The 22738-nt window shown below is 39.9% G+C and overlaps 2 protein-coding genes across 3 annotated transcripts in view; one reads left to right on the top strand and one right to left on the bottom strand.

Moving 5' to 3' along the window:
• Positions 1–22738, bottom strand: part of LOC149318775 (cadherin-23-like) — a 582387-nt gene that overhangs the window by 75735 nt on the left and 483914 nt on the right. The window lies entirely within an intron of this gene.
• The window catches only part of LOC149318777 (V-type immunoglobulin domain-containing suppressor of T-cell activation-like), a 29305-nt gene that overhangs the window by 5708 nt on the left and 859 nt on the right, over positions 1–22738 (top strand). The window contains exons 2-6 of one of the 2 annotated variants that reach the window (XM_089510441.1): positions 6164–6625; positions 9167–9223; positions 14632–14739; positions 19699–19726; positions 20933–21120. In XM_089510441.1, coding sequence (XP_089366567.1) covers positions 6164–6625; positions 9167–9223; positions 14632–14739; positions 19699–19726; positions 20933–21120 — 843 coding nt within the window. Of the gene's footprint in view, positions 1–6163; positions 6626–9166; positions 9224–14631; positions 14740–17830; positions 18706–19698; positions 19727–20932; positions 21121–22738 lie in introns of those variants that run through there. The other variant, XM_089510442.1, reaches the window with a different exon arrangement.

Here is a 22738-nt window from a genome sequence, read left to right as displayed (position 1 = left end):
TTAAAAAATAAAGGCCACCTGTTATTTGGAACCATCTCCATACTTAAGTGAAACTTGCAGGTTTCTTAGTAGGTGAAAAACAGAAACAGAGAGAAATTGGACTGCTCTTCGATTAGGATATAATTAGTATGCTATATTAGTATACTAGAAAGAAACAACGAAACAGAAACACACATTGGATAGCTTTTTCTAATAATTGGAAGGGATGTATCCCTAGGTTTGGTTGATATAAAACATTTCTCCAGCATAGGATTCTGCTGCTGAATGGATAAATTTGTATTCTCTAAGTCATGCAAAAAGCAAAAGTAGCTGTATATAAGAAAAATATATAAGAAATATATTCTGTCACAGCTAACTTTGATTTAGCTCCCTGTGGTAAGGGGGACAGATGTACCCTCAGTACAAGGACTATTTCTCTTTCCACAGCTGGTAATAAGGAAATCCCAGAGGAAGGGTGTTTACTAGTATTGCAGTCTGCTTGCTTATAACCAGAATGCAGGCATTCTGTAGGTTTTTTTTTTTAAAAAAGAATTCTTCTGCCTAGAAAGATAAAAAAAGTAAAATGTATGTACTATATGTGTTTTAATGAGTCTAGAATTCAGAACCTTTTTTAAAATTTGAACTTTGAAGGCATTTGGAAAGAACGGGTTAGAGCTTCCCAAATTGATGGATTACAAGTCTTAGCAGGAAGCCATGTTGAGTCATGCAGAAGATATTCGTTGTTATATGTTTTCAAGTTGACTATGACTTAATGGAGCAATATTTCATCAGAGGACATTTGCCATTGCTTTCCACTTAGGCTGAAAGTGTGTGGGTGTATCTACACTGCTGAATAAGAGCAGTTTGACACCACTTTAACTGCCATGATGCTGTCCTGCAGAAAACTGGGATCTATAGTTTGGTGAGGTTTTCAGAGTCCTAATCCATCATTCAAACCGCTACAGCACACTGGCTCAGAATATATAGAGAGGTTTATTATATAGCTCAGCATTTCTTGGTGTGGTGGAGGGGGGAGTGATTCTACAGTATTATCCTGTCCATTTTCAGAGGTTGGTGTCCATTTAACTGAAAAGCACAAACCAGCTGGTTTCCATGTCAGAGGGAGATGTGTTTGTGAAACTTCTCCAGATTTTAGTTCAAACTTTAAAGGAAATCAGTGCCTAAAACAGATTTACTGTCCTGTTGACATGGAAGCTACCAACTATAACTTGGAGCCAGCTCTGTGAATGTCAAACCAGAGTATTCAGCAGAAAAATAGAGTACAGTGTGCCTGCATCATACATGAGTGTGCTATACGCAGCTTTCAGCTTATGCTGAAAGCTATGCAATGGAAGAGGCAATGGCACGCATGCCGCGCCACACTGCATGTACAAGCCCCATTGTTTCCGTTGGGGCTTGAGCATACACGGTATTTACCTTACGCGGGGGGGGGGGGGGTTCTGCACTGTACTTATTACATTATGAAACTCAGTTTGCCAGACAGTATGTGAAAGAATGGTATCTTTCTGATGGATAGCTGTACAATCTGTAAAAAAACAAAACTGAGTCTCTGGAAGAATGGGTATGTCTTTTGAAGAACTGAATTGTTGTAGGGAATCTGATCCTGGCTGGTCTGCTAAGTAGGATGCTTGCTTGTCTCATGCAGTTTAGCATTACAGAAGAAACAACACGAAAGGGTTACACAAAACTCATTTAAGAGTTAGAGAGCAAGACAGGAATGAATAAACTCAGGATAAAGTCTTCAAAATGCTAGTTCATTGTATAAATGGGATCTCAAATCTGAGTTTGGCTTTTAACACAATCTTCCAAGAGACAAACTGTTTCTGTAAGAAACAGTCGTATGTTTGACAACCTCTCCCGGCTGAAATATTAGATTGAAAATCTTGTGAAATACCCTGTAAATTACAAGAACATCCATTTGGTTTGTAAGCCTGAGCTGCCACTGATCTCCCTCTTATCCCTGGCATTGAAATCTCATCAAACAAGTAAAGTCTACTCCTTTCTTGGGGCCTCTCAGTACAATTGAACTTTGGTGCTTCTTCCTGATAGCTTCCCATATTTGTGTTTCAGAGCCAAAGCAGACAGAGTGGAGTTTAGTGCTTACAAACCAGAGTGCACAGAGGACTATAAGTCTGAAAGTAGCCATAGCTGTGATCTGCAAGAATGTGCCATGCTGTTAGGCTAGCCAGCCCCTGTATTATTAATGCATACCATTGCCTCAGTCATATTAGTTCCTTCATGAACAGGAAAGCCACTACTAACTACAGTTGCCAAGTCAGTAGCATCCCTTTCCCTGAGATTTCAGGGAAAGACCTGCTCGCTTACAAAAACCAGACTTCGTCTCCAGGGGTGATTGTTTCCCAACTTTTGTAAGGTTCTTTCTTTTCTATTCTGAAAGGCTGAAATGCCTCTACTAAAGTTTAATTGATGACAATAAGATCATTAAGCTACACATACATTGATACTTTTTGATCCCACCTTTTGCCTCTGGCCCTGACCAGCAGTGAAAATATTGTCTTTGAAAACTTCTCTGAAATTTTAATTCAGCCTTCTGGCAGAGAAATGAATCTCTACTCTTGATTCATAGTGGAGATGAATAAGCGTGGTGGGTCCGAGGGCCAAGTTTCTGCCCCCAGGGGCCTAATGGACTGCCAAAAAAGGAAGGGAGGGAGGAAGGAAGGAAATTGGAAATAAAGTGGTCCCTCCACATTTGCTGAGGTTAGGGGCATAGGACCGCCATAAAAGGGGGAAACGCAAATAAAAAATTACTGGGTTTTTTTACTTGAGATAAGACCTTCCTAGGGCTCTCTAGGTCCTTCAGCGCAAGTGCGTTGTCAACATCTGCCAGATGTTGACCATAGGATTGCACAGGAGGATCTATAAATGCCCAGAGAAGTGTTCTTTCTAGGAATCTCTAGGTCTTCAAGTATGACTTCTGGCAGAATTTGACCATAGAGTCACACAGAAGGATCTAATGATTCATAGAGAGAACATATTCAAATCTGTGAATAATCAAAGCTGCAAAAGTCAAAGCTGCAAATGCGGAGAGCTGACTGTATGCTTTGGGTTTTGAAAAAAATCATGTTCAAGATTGTTGGGAGTGTTAAAACATAAACTATTGCTTCATAAGAGTTCAAGGGGAGGCAACCCTTCATTTTTTTTTCTCCAAAGGAAAAGGGTGATTTGGGGTAGTGAGGGGTTACAAAAATACCTTTAGTGCTACATGTGGCCATATGGTGTGTCATCTGCAGAAGAACAAAAACAACTTCTTACTTTGATGTCAGCATTTCAAAGCATTTTGAGTGATGCACTAGAGGGGGGGAGGAAGACAACCCATTAAAAGCAGCTCTCCAAATGGAACATTTATGAAGAATAGGTATTTTAGCCTGTTGCTGCAAAACCAAGAGAGTGCTGTGGCATGTTAAAAATGATGACTGGCATTCTGTTGGGAAGCTATACCATTGTAAAACAACTTATGATTGCTTAAAGTTGAATTATATCATTGCATAATGTTCATATTTTGCAAAGGACAGCAGAGATGTAGCTGCAGGATTGGGACCCCTATGCAGATGGATTCAACAATTGCACAACACATCCTGAGGCAAAACATGTCTTCCCATTGTGCACCAGAAGCCCCGCTGTTAGGCAAGGGGAGAGTTTGCACAGTGCCGAGTTTGCACAGTGCCCTGTAGTGCATTGTTGCAATTCACTAGCATGGTTGCATATTGTGTCAACAGCCTATCTCCAATACTGTAAAGTTATGTGTCATAGCTTCTAATGCAGGATCTCAGCTAAGCATATTAAATTTTGCATAAGCAAACCTCATCATTTGTGAGTGTTAATGGAATAGAGGCACCTAAGTGTGCTTCCAAGGCTCCTAGTTCTACTGATCAAAAGGCAACCCTGTGCAACTATTCTGCTTTATCTCTGACATCTTTTCTGTGGTAAGAAGGATGGAAGAAGCATTGAGAGAGTTATGAATAGAAGACATCAGCATCTTGACCCCCTCCCCAAAAACCCCTTAAATGAGCTATAGCAATTGCACAATAAAAGTCTTGTTTGGAAGCATCCTCATAGTAAAAGAAGGAATGTCTAGTGCAAAATTTGTAATCTATTTTTATCTGTCAAGACTTGGCAGGCAAGCATCCCTGGTGTGGCTTTTCAAGAAAGCTTAGCTTAAAGCCTTTTCAATGCCAGGAAGGGCCATCTGGGATCACCCCAGCTGGGAGTCTTTGCTAAGGAAATATGGGGGGAAAGCACAAAGGTATCTAAAGGGAAACAATACTCCTCTGTCACAGGCTCCTGTTCTGTACTTTATATCCACATATGAGTTAAGGAGAGACATTATTCAAGTTAGTCAGGTGTAGTAACAGCCCAAATTCCCCTTGAACACTAGCCTGGAAGCATTTGGCTAGGTCAGAGGAACTATTCCCTTTGGGGCACTGTCGGTTTGGCAGGACAGCAAGAGCTATCTCAGGGCCGTAGAGAGAGGGATTGATTTTTATATCATTTCCCCCCAACCCTCCCACCCTCATCCCTTAAAAGCCAGACACTGTTCACACCACCTTCCTGGAGTGATCTACAAGACTTAAGGAAGAATGATACTTTAGAATAAAATGGCGTTTATTTTGGGTGTTTTAATTATCGCTTCATCTTATTGTATAAACCATCTGCTGTAGGACAGTGGTAGACAAATAAGGTCCAACTGTGTTTGCAAGCTATAACTGTACTTTTGATTGTTATCTGCAGAATAGTTTACCAGTCCTTGAGAGAGGCAGTATATGAAACTTTTTTTTAAAGCAACAACTTCAGTTTAAGCAAAGGTGTGGCAGAAGCAGAGCAAAACAGGATGCTGCTACTGCTGCAGTTAATGAGAACACCTTCTGTCACCAAATCTAGTAGGCTTCTCATAGTTAAAAAACCAGAAAGGAGTTAAGCAGCTAGTTTTAATAAATATTTAAAAAACAACACCACACCCCAAAATTGTTGTTAAAGGAAACTCTACTTTAAAAAAAACAACCATGGCAGTTATAAAAAGGAGAAACTAAATCACATCCTGCTAAATAAAAAGCTGGGTATACTTGCTTTAACAAAGGAGTTCAATGTTCATTGTTTCACTGTGACACTCTAGAGCTCTTAGATCTTTAACAATATCGCCACTGCATCTCTCACCTTGGCTGCCCATGTAAAGGATTGGCTGTAGGTTGATCCCCCACTCCTTCCATGAATCTTTGGGCAATTCTGAGTTTCCATATGACTGCATGAACATGGAAATGCATATAGTAGTCTGGTGAGTCTGCCTGCAGGTAGTAACAATACTACCAATCAATCCTGGTTTTAGAACTTAATTGTACATGAAGCAACACAGCTGCATTCCTACTTAGACCAAAATTCTGTGGTTTACTTAATAGCATGCATTCATCAAAATCTTAATTTTGAAGAAGAATACGAGATAAGAATTGTTATCTTGAGAAATATGAGCCAAAGATTTCTATCCCTGTTAAGTGTTGAACCAACCTGTTCATAAGGGTGAGATGAGGGAAATTAGGCTATGAAGCATTGCTGTTCCTTTTTTGGCTTATTTATGTGGGAAAGAATGAAAGAAAAGACATAAATAAAGTGGATTTATAGATGGGCATATTTGGAACTTCCTCAAATGGAAGTGGCTCCACCAAAATACCCCTTCTCACTAATGAAGTATGCAGTTGCTGATTCTCTTCTTCCTCTTCATTCACATTTCACTGAATTTTGGAACATGGAACTTGGGTGCATGGAATGGTGTACATAACTCCAGCTCAAAATATCAAAAGCATATCAAATTATAAACTGCAGAATGACTCCCCTCCCCCACCCCAATATTGTATGTGGATGTGATTGTGAAGAAAAAAAGATTTAAGCTAAAATTAGGTATTAAGAGAACAGAAAAATAAAGACTTCAAAGAATTCCATTCAGATCAGAGCTAAAATTCTCTTCTAGCCACCAGAGTGGTAGGTTACATGACAGCATGAACCTTTTTATGAGTTGCTTCTATTTTACAGAAGTAAACTATCATGCTTTATATTGAAGAAGCAAACTATCATGCTTCATACTCTGCTTGGTATTCAAACTAAATTGCATCATTTACAATATATTTCTCTGACATTATGTATTCTTTCTATACAGTGCAGTCAACAACCTTCAGGATCACCACTCCTTATTCGCTCTACATCTGCCCTGAAGGTCAAAAGGTCACCTTGACTTGTAAGCTCAGTGGGACTCTTGCTAACCGGCATGATGCCTTTTCCAAAGTTTGGTACTTCAGCAACAAGGCCGACCAGAGTTGTTCTCAGCGAAAGCATGTCCGCAATGTCACAATGAAGGAGTTGCATCATGAACTACAGAAGCATCATGGGCTACCTGCTGGCAACAACACTGCTGGTAAAGCCTCCCAGGGGCAGCAAGAAAACTATCATGGGGTGGAGACCTCCTCAGATCACCATGGCACCTTCCACCTTACCATGGCGAATCTTACTCTACAGGACAGTGGGCACTACTGTTGCTATGTGGTGGAATTCAATAAGGAGCACAACAAGCCACATGCCCAGCAACAGGCTCATGGAGTCATGGAACTACGCATACAGAAAGGCAGGTGAACTTTGTAGACAAAAGATAAACCTGAATGTTGCTGTTTGTATCATGTTTCTGTGGAACTGTGTTGTCCAAAGTGATCTAGATTTCCCCCAAAAAAACACTCCCAAAACCTGTGGACTACCACTGTTGAAAATAGACAAAAGGGGAAAGGTTTAACATTAGGACTGAATTGAAGAGGGAAATTTTGATACAAAAAACCTGTGATAGTAGTAAGCAGTGCTCCCCTTTCTGATGGCATGTGTGTGTTCACAAATGACTGAAAATGTTTGCCCTCTTAGAATGAATGCAGTGGAAGGAAGCATTGCCCAAAATCTGTAGCAGTTTAGTGATGTTATTGTCTAGCTAATCAAATCAACTGTTTTGATATCATCAGATGCACATCATCACTGACTGGATAGGACAGTTAATTCTCAGGAAGAAGACGGCTCCATTTTTACAAAGGTTACTGAAGTAGCAGCAGATTGAGGAAATTGTGACAGCAGTCCTGAGTAACATGGGCCACAATATGATAAGCACTTAACCTGGGAGTTCTTCCCAATGAAATTGGTGGGGCTTATTTTTTAATAACTATGCATTAATAAACCAGTCCTACTCATGGAATCATCCTAGATGGGCTCTTTCCTGGGGGGCCCTCTAATTAATTAATTGATTGGTTGGTTGGTTGGTTGGTATCCTGCCTTTTCTCCTTGCACAGGATCTAAGGCAGCTTTGCATCCAATTCCATCTGGTTTTCTCTGTGCATTCTGCTCATGCCCTGGCTCCTATCACTGATTCCCCTTCTTCAGTTTTATCTCAGGTGCTATCGATTCCCAGCTTGGCCTTGAAACTCACTGGGTGACCTTGGGCAAATCACATGCAAATCACCCTAAGTTGGAAATGACTTGAAGTCACACAACAGCAGCAACAATACTGATGCTATCATTCCATTGTGAATATCCAGTTGATCTATAGTGCTGTGGGAGACAATTTGTTTGAGTAGGAGGACTTTACTCTGTTTAGATTAGGAGTGAAACCAATTACTTCCTTCCACATTAATTATTGCATGTAATACTGGCACCTCTAGGGCTACAAACTGCTGGACCAATCTTTCTGCCCTCTCCCCTTACCCCCATTCCTTCTCTTTGTGTGTTTTCATGCAGTTACTCTGGATAGTGTGCAAAAGAACAGTTCCTTGCAATCCTCTGCTCTATCAGAATTTCCCCTGGGAACAATATGATGTGATAATATGGAATCGAGTATTATTATATAGAAAGAAGGAACTCCGTGATCATCCTGGCCTATTGCATTCAGGAACAGATAGGCACACAGAATGGTCCAAGTAGAAATTAAGATGTAGTGACAACACTAGTTTGAATAAAACACTATGACAAGAAGAAGCACCCTTGTTATGAAGAGTGGGCAGTGGGGAAATGCCCCCCTCCGCCATTGACCCCTTTCCAGACAGAAGTTTTTCCTGAGGATGAGTGAATCATCAGGTCTGCAAGACATGCATTTATGTATAATGATTCTGCTAGAAATTTATTTTAAGTTACTGATTAACATGGATACCACTTACTGAACATACTCCCACCACTCCAAAAATGAACATTTGAGAAAATCAGTAGAGGAATATGCCATAATTTTGAAGTTAGATGCAATGAATATCCATGATAACATGTATTGTAATGTACTTTCAAATTGGTCCTGACATAATGGCAACCCTAAGGGGAACTTATCACAGGGTTTTTTTGTTTTTGTTTTTGTTTTTTGGTGCTATATTTGTTCAGACAGGGGCTTGCCATTGCCTTTCTCTATGTCTGATAGTGTGTGACTTGCTGAAGATCTCCCAGTGGGTTTCCATGGCTAAGCAGTTGCCCAGAGTACTAGTGCAATGTTCAAACCATTATACCATGCTGGCTATCTTCAGATAATATAAAGCAGATTTCAAATTGCCAGACCAAATGTAATCAAATCTACACTTATGCCATGTTCAAAGGCATTCTAACCAATGCCTGACTTTAACCTGGAGCACAAAACCAGGGACCCTTTTATACTAAGGGGTGAAGCAGACCGGGATGAAGGAGCAGCCAGAGGCTGCTTCAGCCCTGATTGGGCCTGGACCATAGCAACTGTATGGACTGCTCCCAGCTCCTGCTGCTTTGGTGCAGCTTCCATCACTTTGGGTGTGTGTGTCATCTGAATGACATGCCCCCAAAGCGGCCAGAAGCCGCCATTGTTATTGCAACACTATGATTCTACTTTAGTTAACTTGGTACCATTCTATGGAATCCTGGAGTTTGTAATGTAGGGAGAGGTATACTTAGAATTCTCTAAATCCTCACCAAACTGCAAGTGTGTGTGTGTCAGCCTCTGCTTTTTGTATTAGTTCTGGTCTGCTTTTTCACTTAGAAGCAATCATCTTGTGAACTGACAAGTGGCATATGTTAATTCTATGCAATCAGTGAACAGGAGATTGACTAATATTTAAAATACCTGTTAATGAATGAAAACTGAATTTCTAAGAAACTGACGCTGTTGTTGTTTTTTAATTCACAGCAAATGGAACATTTCCAAACTGTACACTTCATCCTGCTTACAGAACAGAGAGTGAAAGTAAGGTTATATTGCATAGTTTCATTCAAAATTATTTTGCTATCTTTGAGGGGGTCTCTGTGTAGACAAACAACATCTCTTTCGTGTAAAAAACCTGTTCTCATTCTAAATGAATGCAAATTATACATATGAGGTCTGATTTAAAAGTTTGACTCCTTATACTGGCTTTTCTTCTCAGATCATTATATCTCCCATTATATTCTTCCATGGCCCAAATACTCTAAAGGCATCAGATCCTGTCTGATCTGGAAGCTAAGCAGGGTCAGCCCTGGTTAGTAATTGGGTGGGAGACTGCCAATGCATACCAGATGCTTTGGGCTATATCTCAGAGGAAGGAACTGGCTAAACCACCTCTGAGTATTCCTTGCTTAAAATAACCCTATAAAATTCATATGGTTACTATAAATTGACAGGCAACTTAGAGGAATGCTCACATATTTCAGCTAGAAGGCCCTGATCCACTGCAAGTAGAGCAATAAGCAGATAACTAATAAGACTGAATAATGAATCAAAAGAGTGGAGAATCAAGAGTGGGGAATTTTTGAGGATCTCTTAGTCTTCATGGCTTGAGTCCATCCTATCTGCGGAATCGCCTTCTTCGGTATAATCCGCCCCGCGCACTTAGATCCTCTGAAAAATTTTTATTGCAGCCAGCAAAGACCAGGCTGGCTGGTTGTGGTTACCCAGAGGGCCTTTTCATCTGTCACTCCCAAATTATGGAATGGTTTGCCGGAGGAGAGCCGACATATTACAACCCTTGACAACTTTTAAAAGACTGTCAAGACGGATCTCTTCCGACAGGCCTTCCCAGAATAATTGCCTCAGGTGCCCCCACTGACACAGACCATCCTATTGACTATCCCATTGACTGTCCTATTTCTTGTCTTAGTAATCTTTTTAATGATCTTAATTGTATTTTATTATAGTTATTGTTATGTTTGTACTTGTTGATTTGGGGTTAAGGAGGGAGGGGGATTGTGGGATTTTATTCTATTGTATTGTATGGATTTTATTGATGTTATCTGCCTCAATCTTGTTGGCGAGGCAGGGTAGAAATAATAATAATAATAATTATTATTATTATTATTATTATTATTATTATATTTTTCTGCACAACTGAATGACTGAATTCTCTTGGCCTCTCCACTGCCAAAGAAGAAGTGTAGGCTATAAAGTTAATTCCTTTCCATGACTCATTTACCCCCACTTTCCTGTTCTTCTCTGGCCTGGGCTCTAGGAACGTCTCTTTTTTTCTTATTCTCCCACTCCTATCTTCCCAAACCAAACAAGCCTAACAATAAAGGCATGTGATGGATTTCCTCCAATCCTAATACTTCTTATTTGGATGCAGCACATCTTCCTGTTTTACAATTTTACTAGTATTCACCCTAACACATTCTAATGACCCACTCCACAAATTCTGATGACTAAAGCTTATTTAGTGGATTAGTTAATTCATTAATGAGAGCATTTAGTGAGAAATTTTCTAGAAAAATCTAGAAAAATAATAAATTTAAATTAATTGGTGATTTAAATTAATTGGTGAGTCCTCCCATGCTTTCTGTTTTAAGACTGTGATGGTGCAGACACCATGATTTCAGCTTCACATCACACTACTTCTCCACCCACATTTTTGTAACATCATGGCAAGGATTCAGATTGAGAAGTCTTAGAAGTGCATACAGTTTTGTGACTTTTTGATTGGCACAATAAAAATATACTAATATGGAGTTTCAAAGTTTTCTGAGTTTTCCCCTCAAATAGATCCCTTGATTTTATTATAAATTGGGAATGGTGATAAATGTTTCAAAAGAAAAGAGAGTTTCATCTTACTTCCATTAAACTACAGTATATATTCTCCATCATTATAATAAATGGACATATGTTCACGTGTTTCCATCATCACCATCATCATCACCATAATCATTATCATCATCAATTTTGTATTACTTATTCACTTCAATCAGTGAATAAGACCCTTTACAATAGAAGCAAAGAAGGCAGGTCCTCTACTCTAGCAAGTTTGCAGTTTAAAGTTTGCCATTGCAGTGACAAAAGAAAGGAGGAAAAGGTCACACAGGATGAATAAAAGGAAAGATAATTCAAAACATGACCCATAAGATGCAGCTGCAAATGATCAACAATGAAAATTCTGCAAAATATCAGCCTTGAAACCTCTAATCTTTGTCAACACTCATGTGTGTATTTGGCCTGAGAGCAATATGAAGGTCTTTGGATATACATTTGTACACATTCTCCTCATAAGTAGTCACTAAAGTTGTGGGTTATTCATGCGGTCTCCATAATGACTTGAAAGCACATACACCTACCCATATCCTTTTCTTACTTCTCCCACTCTTTAGACATCCATTTGACTTCTGGTCATCATTCATTATTATTATTATCATTTATTTATATAGCACCATCAGTGTGCATGGTGCTTTACATGAGCAGTTTACAGTTGTTCATAGTTCCTTGCCCTCAGGATTACAGTCTAAAAAACCAGGACACACAAAGAAAAAGAGATGGCAGTAGGAGAGGGGTTAAACCCAGAAGATGCTGGCTGCTCCTCTCTTCCTTAGAAGCCATAGTAGTGGCAATTGGGATAGAGAGGGGGCCTTTCATCTGCTTCTGGTCCTAGGCACATGGAACTGTGTCTGCCTGTTCTCTCCCACCGAGGCCACAGTACTTAGAACAGCTTCCCAACCACTATTTTATTCCCATTCTTTTTCAGTCTTTAACAAGGCCTATCTTGAACAATATTTCTGGACTCTAACTGACACATCCTTATTTCTACTACCTTATCTGCTTCATCCTTCTAATGTAGACTACAGATTAGTCTCAGTTTAAGTGCAGTAGGAAAGGACCACACCTGTTCTTATGTTATCTTATATTGACTATATGAACACGCCTTGCCGTTCTTCTGTAGCATACATGTTTTCTAACTTATGAATCTGACCTGAACATAATTTGCTGGATTTGTTCCACATTCGAAAAATGTAAAGACCAGAAAGCTTATGTCAGAAAATCTAGACAGGCCTTTATTATTTGCTAGCTTGGCTGATGCCTTACTAGAAAATGTAATTAATTCTTTGCCATGCATACTGCACCTGTTTTTGAAAGAAAGGCAGCTCTAGCCTGTATGAATGAGGTCTTCTCTTTAGCACTTTCTCCTTCTTTCTACTTCTTATTCTAGTTATGTAATCTTGTTACATAACCAGGTGAACTTGTAAATATGTACCACCATTTCTGTTTCTAGCTATGTATGGTCTGATTTGTATGATTCACATACAGTTGAATATCTGTCAATAAAATATGCTTCTAGTCCTAACCTTTGTCCAGTTACCAGAATTTGTATTTCACTGTCTTTGGATTTGCACAGGTGTAGAGAAAATAACACTTGCAGGTCTGAAATGAAAACTTAGCTTGCCTAACCAAGCTATGATAAGATAAAAGATCAGGAATGTGTGGTCTAGTATGTGGTGCCAATCCCAAAAAAGGGAACAGCAGTCAAAAGCCAATAAAATAAAATAAAATAAAAATCATGTTGGCCTAGGATGTGGAACAGAGTATTCAGCATGTTATTAAATTCCATTTGCTTGTAATGGATCTGAGGCCAAGGGCCTCTAAACCAACAAGTGATTTCTCTCTGACGGCTGTAGACATTGGAATGAACCTGTTTTTGTTTCTAAATCACTTTTATTGTTCCTCTCCCCGTACTGGAAAAAGAGGACAGAACAAAGTATCTTCATTTCAGCATTTCTAAAATGCAGTGAAATTTGAAATATCCTTCAGAAGTTCATGGTTGTTTCTTTGGAAGAACTTCCAGAAACCACAACCTCAAGTGGGTGAGAAGGAAGTCCACTCTGTTACAGAAACTTCTGCAGCTCTTGCTGCTCTCTTTGCAATAACAGGAAACAGAAGGCATCTTGGGAGTGGACTGGAGATCCCTCCAGCTCCCACAGTATATCTGTAGAAGAAGGAAAAAAATACAAATGCCCCCTCCATTCTTCCCTCACTTCTTCTTTCTTGGGGGCACAAGTGTGATATGGCTTTGTATTTCGTAGTGCCTCACCCTTGGTTTCTTTCTCTTCTATCCAGCTCATCTCTTGCTCATCTATAATTTTTCCAAACTCTCCTTCAATTTAGCCCACTGTAACAAAGGTCAATATTAAAAACCAATATAAACAAAAAATGACATTATATAGGCCCCTACATGCTTGCTGTATTTTATCTTCCCTCTCTTCATTCAACTGGAAAGGCTGGAATCTTGTGGGTTGGTCCTAACTATAGGACCCATTAACACTGTTGTTGACGGGTGCAGGAAATCCAATTGATTCAATACGGTTGCTCAAGTCAGGGTAATAATAAGATTTAGACCAATAACTTTCATTTTTAAAAATTTAAATGTACAGAATTGTTTGTATGCTAAGACCATATAGTAGGTAAATAAATCATTTATTCAGTTTTAACAAAGCAAAATGTTTAAATTCTTTTCTGACAAGAAAAGGTTCTGGCTCAATAATAACCATTGGTATTGCTGTAGCCCTACTTTTTTGTTTCTTTCAGGGCTCCACCACCTTCTGAGGTGTAAAGCACTTTGGATTCTCAAATTCCTCTGTCTTCCTTTCACCATATGCTTTTGTTTTAGCTTAAACATGATTTAGTATATTATCTGAACTTGTAATTCTGGTTTATCTTAACTGTAATTGGTGGAAGTTTGTAAAACAAGAATTGTCTTGTTTCTGATAATTACAATTTAAGAAACTACAGGGTTATTGTTATTTTTAGTTTTGAATCAACTGAGACACCAATGTAAATTAAAAATAGTAGTTAAAAGTCTCAAATGCCTCTCAAAACCATACTATAGTCAGATGGGAAACACAGTTGTTACCAAAGACTTTCCTAAACTTTTACTTTTTATTCTCTATGGGTTTAACACTACTTGCAAATCATCTTAATATCTCCCTACCAGGAATAGCTTCACCTTTTAATTTTTTTGCGTTCTCATAAAAATAGTGGTAACTACACAGAGGTTCCATAAGCAATATTAAAACTGTCTAGAAGTGTATTTAATCCAGTTTAAATTTCAGATGTCCAAATTATTTATTTTTATTTGAAAAATGTTTGTTCTTTTATTGCATTGCAAAATAGTTTTTGTTTTGCTAGAGCAACAGAGTTCTCAAATAATGGTGGCTTTTTTTTTATACAGGAGTAAGATACTGTGGAGAAAGAAACAACCCTTTAATATGAGGGAATTATGTTTAATTTAAGGATATTGTGACTAAATTGCCACATGATGAGAATTCCAGCCAATATGTATTGGCTGCTAAATCAGAACAAGAATCAACATTAGACTGCAATATTTCTCTACTTACTGACTGACTTTTGCCTCTCTTTGTTTTCAGACATCACTGCAGCTGCACTTGCAACAGGGGCCTGCATTGTGGGCATTCTATGCCTGCCCCTCATCCTGCTCCTTATTTACAAGCAGAGGCAAGCAATCACCAACAGACGTATGTATCAAAGTGTTTTCTTACCCTTGCTTACTTCATCCCTTCTCCTTATAAACTTAGTATTCCAAACAGCCTCATGCATTTCTCTTTCAAATACAGAGATGCTCATGTACAAGCATTACTACCACTATACCTATGATACTCCATTCATTTAGAGTGATGCTGTGAGGTCATTTATGATTGTTACCCTTTAACAGCAATGTATCAGTGGAGCTCTACAGGGTAATGGGGCTCTACAGGCTAATGGTTACTCCAGTTCAGACATCAGAAGGGCTGCCAGACCCAGAAAAACCCATAGAAGTGAAAACAAACAACGGGAAGGTATTTTTACCATACATCAAAGGATTGACAGACAGAATAGGGAAATTGGTGAGGAAACACAACCTCCAAATGGTCTCTAAACCGACCAAGAAAATCCAGAAAGGGCCAGGAGAGACCCTCTCACGGCCACAGGAGGTTACAGTCTACATAGGGACCAGCAAACGCAGTGTTCAAACACGAATCAAGGAACATAACAGACACTGCAGACTGGGTCAGCCAGAAAAATCAGCAGTAGCAGAACATGATATAAACCATTCAGGGCATAAAATGCTGTTTGAAAACACTGAAATTCTGGACCATGTCAACAACTACCAGGCCAGAATGCACAGGAAAGACACTGAAATCCATAAACACCTGGACAATTTCAACAGGAAAGACGAAATCCTTAAACAAAATTTGGTCACCAGTCCTGAAAGACTGAGCGAATGCAAATGAAAACCACCCAGTCAGAGGGATTCCCAGCAGACAATGGATCATTAATTAAATAGACACCCTGAGGCCTTGCCATTCAACAACAGAACAATACACAGATTAACATATAAACTGCTTCCTCTCAACCAACAGTATATATACCCCATTCTCTTCCATGCCAGCATTCTCTGAAGGTGCCAGAGTGCTGGTGATGCATCAGGAATAAACTCTTCTAGAACACGGCCTTGTAGCCTGAAAAACCCACAAAAAACCCTTTCTCCTCTGTTCGTTTATACATTTTTCATAGAAAATGAGTGACTAAGGGAGAAGTTACAAAAGGGCAGATCAGTTTAATGAAGCAATAAAATATGCATCAATGTGTTGTAAATTGTGCTGGCGTGCAGCATTGGGCTTAGTCATTGCTTTTAATATTTCCACATCATATCTGTAATGTTAGCGCATTAACATTTGCTGTGGGAGGATACTGCCAGTTTTCTTCTTCATGATCTGTTGTGCCTCTCGAGACTGAAAATAGGAGTGATAATTCCCTTAATGCTGATCTGGCTTGTGGCTTCATAATAACATGTCCATACAAATGTATCAGGAATGGGGTACATTGCAGACAATCAATCAATCAATCAATCAAATCCACTCCTCTCCTTTTCAAGGCATTTGCTTATATTAGAATCAAATAATTTTAGACCTATACATGCCAATGGTCTGAAAATATCTGATGGATCACATTTTGGCTTACTCAATTTTACTACTAAGGGAAATGTTAAAATTCAAGGGAACAGAATTTATAACAAGTTGTGTAAACACTTTGGCCTTCACCTTCTCTAAGTTCAAATAAATATACTTGTAAACAAGGTTGTAAAACAGTTGCAGAATTTGGCTTAGCTGAATTCCTCAAACTCATGGAAATTTGTATGTGTAGTTTAACTGGATTCATTCTTAAATAGATTTAGAATGCAAATACAAAATCTAAACCTAAACTTGTGTTATATTCCATGTCATTAAGAACGCAACATCCACAACAACAGGAGGATGGTTCAAAACTGTGTTATATAATGAGAGCTTTTACATTCATATTTAGTTTTTTCACATGAATGAAATGTTAAAAGTGGATTTACTCCATGGAAGTGTCATATTTTCTCGACCTTGTTCTAGAGAATCCACTTTCCCAGAGAAAAGACAATGTTACATTTGGTGGCTCACCAAATGTTCCTAAATTATAACCCTCTGCATACTTGATCATTGCATACTCTAACTAGGACTACTGGGAGGTGAAGTTCAACAACATCTGGTGGAACAAGGTTGCCCATCTTTGTTTTTTAAAAAAGCAATTGGATATGAATAGTCTGTGTCATGAAATGAAGTGAACATTAAGAAATGGGTGATTTACCCAAATTTAATGTCAGAATTGGTATGAACACTCCCATCACAAGTCATAGTATCTTGGTCTTGAACCTGTTGGTAGTCCCAAGAATAAACCCTTTGACTTATTGGGATTTACATACGTGTTGAGTCACTACTCAGTGAGATTGTTCTAGGTTGGGCTGGCAATAGGTTCCAGGTTTTTGAATCCCCTCCCCTCCTTCAGGTGGCAGAATGAGCAGCAGGCGCCTATGAGGATTTTTAAAGGGGTTATTTTCTCTGTAATTTCACACTCTGGATAAGTAGTATGTTAGGAAGCAAAGCCCATTTGCTTCTGAAAGAGGAGTTCTTCTAAGGCTGCTGCAGTTGCCTGATAAGCATATGTTTGCTAACCAAGTGATGTAGTCCTTATACTGGAGGGCACAGCTTATCATGTCTCCACAGTCAGAACTGGTGTGTCCACAGTTGTTATCCCTGGCTTTCCAACTGTATAAAAAAAGAAACATTATGTTCCAAGCTATGAACTTAAAAAATTATGGCCCAAAAGTGATATGAATGTGAAGGTTTGTATTTCACATTGGAGAACTCTGCATACTATCTTCTCTCAAAGCCCTGGAGAAATACATTGAGGGGAGTAGACCTGACCTGATTTGGGAGTAGAAGCACATACTCTCCAACAGCAACCTGTCAAATACACTTGTACTGCTCTGTGAAAGCACATTCAGTAACACCTCATTGAAAGAAACACCATCAAACATGTGGCAAGAGAACTGCACCAGACAATTCAAGAGGGACAAGACAAACTGTCAATGGCGATGCATAAAAACATGACAGAAGTCACAAATCTTTTTGACAAGATGCAGGAGTTTTAGCGCAAAAGCCAAGGGACACAACATTTGTTCTGAATGACATGAGACAGTCTGAGACCTTTTTAAGATACCTGAGAGATTCAAGACACATAAACTGAAACTTTATATTTCAGGCCATAAAGAAGTTAACAAGTACGATGTTGCCCATAACCACAGACCCTATGCTCACCTGATGCCAATGTACTGCACAAAGATGGAGAAGCTTCAGCATATTCTGTTAGGATTGATGGGAGCCTCAATATACCTCTCCTCTTTTGATATCAGAAAATATAGGCTAGGTGACCCTTCTAAGACCCTGAATGTGGAGCCATCATCACAGCCTACCCCTCTAATGTAAGCAAAGAAGGAAGGAGTTGCAAAGAAGGAGGCAGTTTGCCGGACATTCCAAGGAGCTGGTGACACCCCTCTGATCAAAGGGATGCAAGGTTTGTGATAAACACAGCATTGGAGATTTTTTGCAGTGAGCCTCTCCAGCTTGGAAATTGCCATTCTTTCACACATCAGTGCCATCGCCTTAGAAAACATCTCAAAGCAACTTTAAAATATATCAAAACAACTGCGTACCCATTTCAAAGAACTTCAAACTAAACCTTTTGGTCTTTTCATACTCCTTGGAATCTGCCCTCAAGGGGAATTTTGGATATAAATGTTGGGTCGTTTTGCCCCATTCTTTGGTTTAGTTTGGTTGCTGTCAAAACCCTTGTCAGTTAGACTAGCACTTAAGCAGCCTGCCAGTGCTCAGTGCCATAGAAGCTGCCAGAATTCTACATTCTACCCTGGACCCACTGCCATTGGGACAATATTCATTCAGGTGTCGTATTAACTGTGAAGGGAGTCTCGCTTCTATCCTATCCCTTTTTTTAACCCCCTTGATCCCTTTAGCCTCTTTATTGTGTGTGAGAGCTGTATGTGTGTGTGTCTCTTTCCCTTCAATAAAGTTGTTGTTGTTGTTCTATGGTGGCATAGAAATTAATTAAGACAAAGAAAAGTAGAGCAGAGAGCAATACATAGATATGCAACTTAAATGAGAATAATGGCTTGATCCTATGTATTTTTAGTCACAGTACTCAAGTACTCAACACACAAAATACTGATGATAATCAAAAAAGGGAAAGTCAGAAAGTGGCTGTGGGAAGGAGATGAAATGAAGTACATCCTTTTTCTTCACCACTAGGCTCCTAGCCAGTGAGGGACCTATATCAATTGGATCAGTTGAACCACTGATCATCCAGACCTGCTCATACACTGGAAGGTGTATTTCAAATAAGATCATAGTGAAAATAATGGAAACAGGTCTTGCAGTTTCCCATGCCTTAAACTTGTTCATCACCTGAACATCCAGGAACAGTTTGTGAATCAAACTTGCCACCAGCCTTGGTGCTTGGTAGCTCAGCTAAAGGATTGGTAAGAAGAGCTGTTGGACAAAAATCATATCACTAAAGTAAATTTTGCAGGATTTAGTCTTTTCTGGATGTACTCACTGGAGGGAAATTGTAAAATAAATGAAAGCATTCAGTTTCAGGGCACTGCTAAGATGTGGTTTCTGTTTATCATGTGAATTAGTAGTTTCTGCTTCTTTGGTCCAGTTTACCAAGCCAACAAATTTGGGACAAAAGACAAATTAGTTGTTTAGGGAGAGCAAAATGGCCTCCAAAGCAGTCTTTCTCAACCTGAGGTCCTCCTGTTGTATTGGACTTCAAATCCCATGATTCCAGACCTTTTGCCAGGTTACCTGAGGTTGGTGTGAACAATCTTGAGTGCAACTGGAAGGTTGTGGAAGGCTATTCTAAAGAGAAATGGCAAGGGAATGCATATCCTCATATGTGCTATTAGTCAGCTCTCTTGGGTTATTCAGTGATTTTGGATCAGGCTACTGTTGGCATTTTCTTCTATGTCTGAAATTCGGTGGTCTGAATTTTGATGCACAGTAATAGTAGAGTTATCAAACCACACTGTTAACAACATTGTTTTTTTTTTCCAGGTGCTCATGAACTTGTCAGAATGGAAAGGTGAGCCATTGTGTTTTATTGCATATTATATTCCTATCCTACAATTTGATTTACAAAAAAATCCTTCAAGAATAATCTGAATAAATTCAACCACACTTAAAATAACAATAAAATACAAATAGCTGTGGTCATATAATTAGACCCAAACACCAAAATCCAGAAGGCACATTTTAAAAATCCCGAATTTATGCAGCTGCAGTCATCTACCAGGATCAGCCAGTGGTCTCAAAAGGCTTGTGAATAAAAGTCTTAAAAGGTATGTATCTAACGGGATTGCTAGAAAGGAATTCAGCAGGGGCAATACCACAGGTGTTCTGATAACATTACAGAATGAGATATGAATAATTATAAATGTACATATGAATAACTGCTGAAGGAAGGGTCAGAAGTCATCTCCTCCCCCCTTTTCCTTTCTTTCGTCTTTCTTTTTTACTTTTTATATCTTTTAATGTATTGTTAAAATCTGTAATACATATAATCTGTTTTTTTTTAAACAGTGAGATGAGAAATGATGAATCAGGACTGTGTATGCACTTCCCAGATGCTTTGTGGCTGCTCTAAGAAAATGGGGGGAGGGGGGGGAATAAAAATTGCATGAAAGAATAAGAAACAAAAACTAACACTACTCCTCAACACCATTAACTTGGTGTTAAAAGGCCTCTTAGGGGCTCCACTGTAGAAACTGATTAAAAGGGCTCTGTGAGCCAAAAAAGTTGGGAATACCTGTTCTAGAGTGTTACAATCTTGGTTTTTTGGGAGGCAGAAAACCCTATGTTAGACTTCTAGTGGGTCGGTAGCTGACTCAGTGGTTGAAAATTCTCCAGTATACTGGAAACCAGGGTTTGATTCCCTGTACCACCATGATACCCACTAGGTGACCACTGGGCAAGTTGCACACTCTCAGCTTCAGAGGAAGGTAATGGCAAACGTCCTCTGAACAAATCTTGCCAAGAAAACCCTGTGATAGGGTCGCCATAAGTCAGAAGTGACTTGAAGTCACACAACAACAGACCAATGAATATGTGTTAAAGCATGTCAGTACATCTTTTTTCCTCCATGTCAATGGAACAAAAGCGCCTACAGCAGGATCCTGAGGGCATATTTACAATTTGGTATTTTTTTTCTCCCATCAAAGTGATGGGACAAATACAAGATTTGACTCTGGTATGATTAATCTGTGTCTCTATTCTTTTTTTTCCCTTGCAGCAATGCTGATGGTATTGACAACCCTGTTTTTGATGACATCCCTACTGTTAATTCAGAACCCAAGCCCAGGCCACAGTTAACCTATATGGCTAGACGCTTGCCTTCAGAGTCAGGTCGACACCTTCTTTCAGAACCTAATACTCCACTGTCACCCCCAGGACCAGGGGACTGTTTCTTCCCATCACTGGGTAAGTATTTCAGTGAAGAGAGAATGTCTATATGTAGTGGTGCCCCCAGGCTTGGTATGTTTGGGTGGTGTTGGTACCCAATACCACCATCCTTGCCTCCCCAACTCGCTTGCCTGCTCACCCAGAGCTGTTGGGGGTGGCCAGGCAGGTGAGGCAGTGGGAAGATATGGAAGGGATGTCCTCAGCCCTTCTCCTTCACTGTCACAGAGCTTCCTTTTGAGAAGAAAGCCCAGCAGTGGAAAAGCCAAGAGGGGCATGCTCACCCCTTTTCCTTTGCTGCCATGGCAGCTTCCTCCTAAGGAGGGAGCCTGGTGGCAGCAAAGCCATGAGGACTCCTTCTCTCGCCTGGACCCTCCATCCCACCCACTGCCTGATCAGACCCAGAAAGGGCTGCTGGGTGGTAGCGGCCTACCCTGCCCTCTGTCTGTCTCCTCCTGCTGCCTTACTTGTTTACTTGGCTGCTGCCTGCCTAGGACTGCTGTGGGGACCACCAGGCAAGTGAGGCAATGGGAGGGAATGGACAGGGTTTCAGAGAGAGACATGGTAGTGGAGAATAAGGGGCAGGAGGAGTACCTGACCAGGTGTCACCCCTCTTCTGAGGTGTCACCCAGTGCGGGCCGCACCCCCTAGTGATGCCATTGGGTCCATATGTGTATGTGTACGCATGTATTTGTGCCTTGGGTGCACTGCAGAAACAAAGCAGTTTGACACCACTTTAACTGAGATGACTCAATCCTACAGAATCCTGGGATTTGTAGATTGGTGAGATATCATTGCTTTCTGTCAGACAAGGCTGAATACCACACCAAAATAAAAATCTCAGGATTCCACAGGATGAAGCCATGAGAGTTAAAAGTGGCTCAAACTGCTTTATTTCTGCAGTGTGGAATACCAATATGTGTGCACAATGATTGTTTATTAGTTAGCAGTACATTTATATATATGCCTAATTCTGGTGCAATGATTTTCGGCTGAGAGTGTGCTGATGACTGAGTAATTTAAGTATGAGGGACTTTCTTTATCCCACACCAGTGGTATAAAGAGCCCTGTTATCTGCAGGTGTGTGTGTTCTGAAATGTTTTCCCCCAAAAGTTGCTAGGAAAAGCACTAGGGAATGTAGCATTCTCTGGGAGCTCCCAAGGTTAACAGTTACTTAAATACATTGGCTAGCCAGGAAATTACTGACTCTCTGGCCAGCAGCCAGACTCAGTGCCCCTAGTGTTTGCAGGAAGGAAGGGCTCACTTAAGGTCAGGGGTACTTGTGGTGCTTCCTAACCGCTTGATGAGGGTAGTGATATGGTCTAGGTAGAGAGAGGCTATGAAGGTGTCAATTCTTTCTTTACTGCAGCAAAAAACAACAGATACTAGTGGCATCTTGAACGTAGGCTGAGGAAGTGCCAAAGTTGCTTGTACAAAATGTATTTAGCCCACAATTATTTATAGATCATTGTAGCCACAAATATCCAGGGTGAGAAAATGCAAATCCAATATTCCACTGTCAGGTGTAGCAATTTAATATAACCTTCTTCCTGATTCCTTTTCACTTTAACCCACTGTGTTACCCAAAAGCATGTTCTAGTGAGCTTTCCAACTCTTCAGAGCTGATTGCAGGGGGAAG

Source organism: Sceloporus occidentalis, unplaced genomic scaffold (genome assembly GCF_023333645.1).
Source record: "Sceloporus occidentalis isolate IW3139 unplaced genomic scaffold, rSceOcc1.0.p SCAF_2, whole genome shotgun sequence".
NCBI classification, from domain to species: Eukaryota; Metazoa; Chordata; class Lepidosauria; order Squamata; family Phrynosomatidae; genus Sceloporus; species Sceloporus occidentalis.
This window is presented reverse-complemented; position numbering and strand designations above follow the sequence as displayed.